This window comes from Pezoporus wallicus, unplaced genomic scaffold (assembly GCF_028554395.1).
Source record: "Pezoporus wallicus isolate ANWC-B61680 ecotype Strahan unplaced genomic scaffold, APGP_CSIRO_Pwel_v1 contig_2908, whole genome shotgun sequence".
Classification (NCBI taxonomy): Eukaryota; Metazoa; Chordata; class Aves; order Psittaciformes; family Psittacidae; genus Pezoporus; species Pezoporus wallicus.
The window spans coordinates 3,227,322-3,235,909 of NW_026642179.1; the positions used below are offsets into that span (position 1 = coordinate 3,227,322).

The 8,588-nt window shown below is 44.7% G+C and overlaps 1 protein-coding gene across 2 annotated transcripts; it reads left to right on the top strand.

Annotated features, from left to right (window-relative positions):
• The first annotated feature begins 372 nt into the window (after positions 1 to 372).
• LOC130609273 (aldo-keto reductase family 1 member B1-like) lies at positions 373 to 8,315 on the top strand. Of its 2 annotated transcripts, none has more exons than XM_057428080.1 (10): positions 373 to 477; positions 1,063 to 1,230; positions 2,512 to 2,628; positions 3,878 to 3,955; positions 4,591 to 4,713; positions 5,206 to 5,306; positions 5,461 to 5,542; positions 6,034 to 6,117; positions 6,854 to 6,936; positions 7,667 to 8,315. In XM_057428080.1, the coding sequence occupies exons 1-10, from the start codon at positions 412 to 414 to the stop codon at positions 7,707 to 7,709; spliced, it is 945 nt and encodes a 314-aa protein (XP_057284063.1). In that variant the 5' UTR covers positions 373 to 411; the 3' UTR covers positions 7,710 to 8,315. The 2 variants fall into 2 exon arrangements, with proteins under 2 accessions (XP_057284063.1, XP_057284064.1); XM_057428081.1 differs by having other exon boundaries at positions 401 to 529.
• Positions 8,316 to 8,588: the final 273 nt, after the last annotated feature.

The window sequence follows — 8,588 nt, forward strand, 5'->3', positions numbered from 1 at the left end:
CCCATCGTGCCCCAGGACTCCTGCTCATTGTCTCATTCTGGACTTTACCAATGTCTTTACCAAGTCAAATCGTGCGGCCCCTGAATGAAACAAACCTCTTATCAGGTAACCGAAGGGGTGAATACCGTGTTGCCAACACCCCGGCGCGTACCACGAGCAATGCGCGTGAACATCCCGTGGCGCAGGGGCAGGGCGCTGCGTTAGGTGACCCCTGCACATACACCGGCCCGATGGGCGCACAGCCGCCCTCACCCTTTTGGGTTACAGCTTCACTGGGGGGGTGACTGAACTGACTTCACTTCAGCTCTCACGGGGCCTGCCCTCGAAGGGTCGCTCAGAGGCCCTCTGGGTGCCCCGGCGCCGTGTTACACCGTTCCGCGCGGGTTGTAAGGCGTATTCACAAGTGGGGCGATGGCGACCTGTGTGCGGCTGGGCACCGCGGCCAAAGTGCCCCTCCTGGGGCTGGGCACATGGAAGGTAACCGCGGCGAGCCTGCTGCAGCGGGACCCTGCCGCAGCTTCTCGCTTCGGTGGGGCCACAGCGCTGCCTGCGCCACCGACATCGCGGCCGGGGCTCCCGCTCAGTACGGCCGTGCCGCCGCAGCTTTTGGCGTTGGGGGTCGCTCTGTTCCCGCTGCCCCTTCGCAGCACCCCAAGCTCCTGCGCCGCGGTAGGGCTCTGCCCGGGAATGCAAATCACTGGGGCCTGGGCTGAGGTCCCTCCTGCTAGGTTAAGTCTTGGCTGAACCTGCCGGAGGATTGCTCCTTTGAGGAGTGGTGCGCAGAAGTGAGGAGGCCCTGCCCCGGCCATGGAGAACGGCCCTGGTGTTAAGGCCTCAGCTCTGCAAAGCCTCTCCAGAGCCCTGCTGAGGAGTGGGGTGACAGAGGAATGGCCAGAGCCTGGTTTTAGGCTCAGGAGGCTGTGCTTGAGATGTCTGCAGACCCGAGAAAGCTTTATGGAAAAGCTCCTGTTAAAGCCTCTACGTTTATCTATTCTCTGGCTACCTAAGGAGCAGTGTATGAGAATCCCAAATCCAGGCATGTCATACCTTTTCTCTCTTCAGTCCCCACCAGGTAAGGTGGAAGCTGCAGTGATGGCTGCTATTGATACTGGTTACCGACACTTTGACTGTGCCTACGTGTACCAGAACGAGAAGGAAATCGGGGAGGGGATCCAAATGAAAATCAAGGAAGGCGTTGTGAAGCGAGATGACCTCTTTATTGTCAGTAAGGTAAAGATCAGATGGTCTTGGACTGTGAATGTTTACAGTAGGAAACTAAAGTAGCATTGCTATAGCATTGGAAAACCTTGTAGTATAAATGAGATCAGCCCTGATACTTTTTCGTTTCCCTCCATCAGCATGGGGGTAGAGTTTGATTACTTCTTGTTTGATTACTTTCACTGATGGTAATTGTTACTGTTGTAGCTGTTGGGTAGGAAGAATGAGCTCATTGAGGCTCGAGCAAGGAGAAGAATCACCCTCCTCTGAACTGCCTGGTGGTAGTTTTCTTCCCCAGTCAGTCCTATAACACTGAACGAAGTCAAGGCTCTGAATCCTCCCCAGCATCTACAGAAAGCTTGAGCACCCCAGCCCTGCTGAGGAGACACAGAAGTGCTGGGGTATGGATGAGGAGAAGCCATCTGCAGACCAAGTGGTACAGAAGGAGGGAAGTAGGGAAAGGGACAGTGGGGCCAGGCAGCACCAAGCAAGGTAGAAACCCGTGATGCAGACATCCAAGATCACTCAGTGTCATGGACTGATACAGAAGAGAATCAGTTTCATGATGGCATCTCCCTGACTGCTAAAGCACAGTAGAGGAGATGAGCCTGGCAGTGCCAGCTGCTTGTTCCAGCAGCTGGGCTCACACCCTGCCAACAGGGTGTCTCTGCTGTGTGAGGAAGATGAGATTTTGGGCACCCTGTAATTTGTTCAGGGTGCAGTATAATCTGTTCAACATATGTCGCAAGGAAGGTGTCATTGGTGGGTTCTGTTTCTCTTGCTTACTAAGGAAGTCAGACTATTTAGCTAGATGGTGAAGTTGCTTCTTGGTAAAAGTAGGTGCCAACCACTTCTTTCATAGAATCATAGAGTAGTCTGGGTAGGAAGGGAGCGTCAAAGGTCTTTGGCTAATCTTATATTTTTGTGGCTTTCCCTTCTACATTCAATGCAGGTGTTTTATGTATGGTTAGGAATAGCAAACACCTTCATTTAAAAGCTGCCTATTGCAAAGGCAGCCCCTGTGTAAAAAGGGTAGCACAAATTCGTACCTAATGAGAGCAGAGGATGTTGCCTGTTATAATCCTGCTCGAACATCTGTGCTGCCACTGGACATACAGCCTTCAGTGTCATGGGCCAGGCCCATCACAGAGGAAGCCTATCTCAAGAGCACTAGGATGACCTGATTCTGTATGGCCTTCCAAAGAAGATGGGACATTTCTGTCCTGTGCAGGAGATCACCCGAGAGCTTTAACCCAGGAGGTCACACTGTGCCTTGTTTGGGTTTTTCTCTAGCTGTGGTGCACATTTCATGACAAGCCTCTAGTGAAGGGAGCCTGCCAGAAGACACTCGCTGACCTGAAACTGGATTACCTGGATCTTTACCTCATCCACTGGCCTCTTGGTTTGAAGGTACAGTAACAGCAATGCCCTTGACTTTTTTCTTGTGACCGCAACTTTGGGGGAGCTATATGGCTTTACAGCCAACAATTACTGTGGCTGATAAAGATGATCATGTGTCTGTTGTGTGTACCAGCACTGCTCTGGTGCTCAGCTTTACTATGGCCATAAAAGCCAAGCTGTGGATCTCTGCCCTGAGACTGTTGCTTGCATATCTCTCTGATTCTGGGAATGATGGTCTGAGGACTAGGAGCAGATCTCATAGCTGCAAGCATAAGATAAGCTGCTTTACCTTTCTCTTACGAATCAGTGTATACTTATCTCAGAATTGCCCCTTGCAGGAAGGAGGGCTATACTTTGCTGCCTGTCAGAAATTTTCTGTGTGTTACAGAATTGTAGAGCAAGAGAAAACATTTGTTTTCCATTTTTCTGTTTTATCACCAAGTCCTTAATACAGCACAGATTGATCTGACCTTGCCTGTAGGAGCCTTAGCATTGTTCCATGGAGACAGGAATTTAAAAGATGAAACTTCTTGGGGGCCTACATTCTTTCACAGATTAGTGAAGGGGCTAATGTCTCTGACTTTCTGGTCTTAGTCTTTCTGTCCTGCTACAGTCTGATCAGTCTCTCTTGAGATGGTTATCTTTATTTCATACTCTAGTCTTATGTTAACAAAGTAATGAAACCGTATCACAGTAGCAGTAGCAAACTGCTTTTAAATGTAGTTGAAATTTGGTGTCTTTTCATAACCTGTACACAAAGGCTCTTCTAATTTTCCTAATATTCATATATTTCCCAGTAAATTTCCTACTGTTAGCAGATTTACCCTAAGCTTTGTTGTGGAAGAACTGTCACTGCACATAATACATCTTTTCAACAAATCTGATGGTGTATAGACCAAAGCTACATGTTTTCTCAGTACCTGGCTAGGTCCCCTGATGCCTGTCTGGAAAAAAGAAAAACACTTCTTCCTCACATGAAGTGAACATGTATGAGACTGGAGGCTATAATTCTGTTTTGTTTCCCCGTAGGTATTTGGGTGAGCCATCAGTTTAAGGGGTCCAGCTGGAAAACCTGTCTTTATTGGAATAGTCACGGGCAAAAATAACTTCCTCCTGGTCCTCAAGGAATGACTGAGAGTAGACAATAATTAGGGTTCTTTCATGCACTAGAAGTTTAAGCTGTCATGATTGTGAGCCTTCACGGTAGTAAGTGAACTTCTCAACAGATTCTCAAGCTTTTTTTTTTTGTTACTGACAGGCAGGAGAGGAGCTGCTTCCCACAGATGACAAAGGCATGTCTATACCCAGCAACACAGATATTCTACAGACATGGGAGGTAAGTTCAGCTGCAGTAGAAGAGTTGTCTTCTCTCCTCAGCAGTGATTTTGGCTTCAGCAATCACAGAACAGTTTTTGAATATATGCAGAACTAGTTGAAAAGGATTCACAAAAGGATGTGGTAGCATTTTAAAAATGGACATGCTTAGTCAAGCTGTTATTTCTTTTCACTGTGGATTCATATCTCTAGTCACTGAGCTGCACAGTCATTTTCAGTGGAGCTGCAGGCCAAACTGAGCCTAGCAAAAGTTACGTACTTCACCATAACTGAATGATTGGGTTTTCTTTTTCTTCACCACAGTTCTCATGCAGTTCTTGAACTCAAATAGATTTTCTTAGGCTGTGATCCTGCCATCCTGCATAGTCCTCCAGTGCTGTGACAGCAGTAGAGTTAGTCATACGTTCCTTGTGTAACTCGGTGAATTTCAGTCTCATCAATAATTTGGGGCTTTGTGTGATAGAAGACATAGCACAGATACTACCAGTACACACATTTCCCTGTGAGAATCAAAAACCTGGCAAGTCTTAACACTTAGGCTTTACTTCCAGTAAAGAGAAACAAGACCCATCAGGAAAAAATTATTCAGGTCATGTCTTGTACACTGGATGCTGACTTTGTTCCTCTTTCTGTTAGGCCATGGAAGAGCTGGTGGATGCTGGTCTGGTAAAAGCCATTGGAATCTCCAACTTTAACCGTGAGCAGATTGAAAGAATCTTGAACAAGCCAGGGCTGAAATACAAGCCTGCAAATAACCAGGTAAGCTGCAGAGTGACTGCAGGTGAATAGTTTCCAGGGGTTATAAATATCTGGTTACAGTTGAATAAGGAGATTGAAAAGGGAGAACAAAGTAGACGCATCGTGTTTTCTAAATCACGCTCTATGGGTATTTATCAATGCAAAAAGGATAAGAAAAATTCCATTTTGTCTTGGCTTGTTGAACCACTCTCTTTCTGGAGTATTTTCCCATGAAGCATTCTCTCTGGAGGGATAGAGTCCAGACACAAGTTAACATTCTGACTGTAATCAATAATTTCTATAAAGCCTCTCGGAACAAAATCAAAAAGTCTCATAAGGATTCAACATTAAAGTTGATGCCCTATAGAGTTATAGTCTTGTCTCACAGACCACATGCATGGTAGGATGAAAGCAGCCTGTAATTAGGAAATTGGGATTCAGAAAGAAACCCTCTGGAGCATTGGAATGCTACAGTAATTCTACAGCTGTCAGTCTCTGCTCCTGTGTTGACAGATTGAAAGTCATCCATACCTTTCCCAGGAGAAACTTATCAACTATTGCCAATCCAAAGGGATCACTGTGACAGCATACTGTCCCCTTGGACGCCCTGACAGGTAATTTCAAAGTGGGTTAGTGTGGTTTAAGTTTAAACATTCAGAGTAATTGAGTGAGTAATGGTGCAGGCATGTATATACTTTAATTATTCATGCTAGGGAGAGTCTTTCTGCAGTGATTCTTTGTTTCTTCCATTTTTTTTTCCCTGTGTAGGGATAAGCCAGAGAACACTTCCCTTTTGGATGACCCCAAGATCAAAGAAATTGCAGCCAAACACAACAAAACCCCAGCACAGGTGGGTAGGTGCTGGACAGTAGGTATTCCTTCCAGTAACACAGTCATTAAGGAAAGTGTATGAAGAGAGAGAACAGCCTCTATCAGTGTTCCATGTGAACTGTGGTGCTCTCTTGTGTTAACAAGCAATGCAGTAGCCTATTCTATGTCCTAAAAAATCTCTACTACTGTCTCTTTGGCCCTTAGCCAGGAAAGTCCTCTTGCAGAGAATGAACACCTTGCATAGACTGCTAAAAGCCCAGGGGGGAAGAAAAGGAATTTACTGTCCCAAAACTGGATGGCAAAGGCAGCCTTCCATGTGGGCCTCCACCACTTTTGTCTTTACTCTCCAGGAAGTGCTACCTAGGCCACTGGGACAGCCATGATTTGAAATACAGCTATGCAGAAGTGGGCATAACTTAGGGAAAACAGCTGAGTTTTCAAACACTTGGAACAGTCTCTGATTCCTCCAGAACAGGAACCGTTCTCTCTCTGAGTGGTCTGGTTTTGCAGGTTCTCCTTCGCTTCCAGATCCAGAGAAATGTGATTGTGGTTCCCAAGTCTGTCACACCACAGCGCATTGTGGAGAACTTCAAGGTGAGTGTTAAGAGACCCGGGTGCTGCCCTTCATGGATGGCATGGGTTCTTCCTGTACAGCAATCAGTGATCCTTTCTCACCCTTCCCAAGCTGGCCTCAGGCAGGAGGACTGGACTTTTTCTCTCTGTCTGGAAGCTAGGGTTACAATGAAAACTACAGCTGGAGAAATGATAGAGCACTTGGAAACAGTATGTTGATAACCTTATCAACAGTATGTTGATAACCTTATCAGCCTTACTGTCTCCTGTGACTTGTGGATGAAATGGCAGGCAGTGCTTGTTTGGAGCCCAAGTGCAGTAACGTTTCTCAAAATACAGACTAAGCAATGTTAAGGGAAGGGTCCTGGTGTCAATAAAACACATTGCCCCTTTGACTGTTATGCCAGGTTTTTTCCTGACATGAAGATTTCAGAAGTAGCATAGCTGGATTTACTGAAATATGGAAGTCTTCCAGATGTTTCTTTGAAACTGGGGAGAAATGAGTCTGCCATGAATAGAGGCAACACCAAGGTGCTTACCAAACATCTTGGAACAGCTAGCACATGTAACTGCAACTAGAAGTCTCTTTATTTCTCTTTGCCAGTGGAGTCTCAAAAAGTCTAAAGGTACAACGTTTTCCTGCCTCATGAAGCCATCATTTCTAAACAGCACCCCTTCTGATGTCACTTGTTCTTTAATCTTGTGAAGCTTGCCTCATTTGTTCAAAGAGGTGACTTCCAGGTGTTCCACTTCTTAGGTGTTTGACTTTGAATTGACTAAAGAGGAGATGGCAACCCTCCTCAGCCTAAACAGGAACTGGAGGATCTGTGAAATGAACATGTAAGTGACACAGCTTGTTTCTTTCAAGCTCTTATATTTTGAATAATCTTTACTCTGATCTCACAGGTACAGGTATAGCTGTTTAAATTGGGTATATTTTGAAATCTGGAATCATTTGGAGGATTGAAAATCAGTTATTTAACCCTTGGTGGCTTTATATTTTTCCCTTTATTGGCTAAAGGATAAGGCATACTATGTATTAATTGTAATTCTTTCTCCAGGAAACATTGTGCCTGGAATTCCCAAAGGAGGGTTCTAGTTGATAATTTGAGATTTTCTGTACTGGGGAAATGAGCTTTAGCCAGTTTTAAACTTAGTCATTTTTTTTGTGTGCATATTGTAAACTGATGTCAGCTCTTATATAGGTGGTTGGGGGAGGTAATGACCATCTATAGTGCAGTATGAAGAACAACTGCTTGCAGATAGCACCTTGGAAGCCTATAGCAAGACAAGAAGTCTTGGCTGAAAAGCCACAGAAATGGCTGTTTACCCTGTAAGCAGTGTGAACTTTTTATCTAGACAGTAATTTGGTCCCAGCACTGTTCAGTGCCTGAATAATAGGAACAGACTTGAACTTATTAGTCATGTATGCCATCTCCTTAAGTTCATTCTGCAGTTACATAATTCAGAGCCTCCCTTGAAGGCTCTGAAGTACAGAAGTACACCCACTTTAGCTCTATAGCATTTATTTCAGCCTTGAGAGTAATCATTTCTCTTTGATTTCCTTCAGGTGCAAAAATCACAAGGAGTACCCTTTCAATGCAGAATACTGAAGACAGTTTTATCCTGCCTTCCTGGAGGCCTCTGCGGTCTAATGAGCATGTACTGCTGCCTTGAGTTGTCCACTATGTAGCTTACACACTGTATCTCTCCTGCCAGCAAAGGCATAGTGTGTGTATTCGGTGACATGAGGTTTTTCTTCTTTGGTAGAAGGAAATGGTAAAATTGTTCTCAAGAACAAAATATGGGCTATAATAATTCCCTCATCAATAGATAGATTAGTCTCTGCATGGCTGAAATAGCAAAGCAGAAAACCTGAAGAATGAACTAGCAACTGAATAATTTTTCTTGTCTTGGATCACCTCCACTTAAGGCTGCAGGGTAAGGACGTGAGCACAGAAGAAATACCCATCCTGAAAGAATTAACTACATAATCACTGCCTGAAGATAAAAGACAACAATTAACTTGACTTCTAGAGCACAGCCCCAAGCTTTCTGGGAAAGAATAGTAATTGGGAGAGATTGCCATACCTACAGATGCATAACAACTCATACTGGGCATTGTTTCTGTCACATTCTTTTACAGACTGAATCTGAACAGAGATTAGTGTTCAACTTTATTCTTATATATTCTTCCAAAATAAAAAATACTTAGATTACTGCTGGTTTGGATGTTCTATTCTAACGTGAAAAAATGCCAAAGCCATTTGGATCAACACTGTCACTGGAAAAAATGATCCATATTCAATTTTAAATGATGTCTCAGGAGCATCAAGATTGTGTCTTGATCAAAAGTTTAATAACTTGATGTAATAAATTTTGGTTGATAGAGTGGTGCTGCCATGAACAGTTGAGTATGACAAGCCTTGGTATGGGCAGTGGATCAGCAATGACCAGGAGACCTACACCTGAAACTGCTGGAAAACTGTACA

What these genes read in the sequence shown, in the direction of transcription:
- LOC130609273 (XM_057428080.1), top strand. Translation starts at nt 412, where the DNA reads ATGGCGACCTGTGTGCGGCTGGGCACCGCGGCCAAAGTGCCCCTCCTG. An exon ending in ACCTCTTTATTGTCAGTAAG is followed by an intron (nt 1,231 to 2,511) that starts GTAAAGATCAGA and finishes GTTTTTCTCTAG; the next exon opens with CTGTGGTGCACATTTCATGA. An exon ending in ACAAGCCTGCAAATAACCAG is followed by an intron (nt 4,714 to 5,205) that starts GTAAGCTGCAGA and finishes CTGTGTTGACAG; the next exon opens with ATTGAAAGTCATCCATACCT.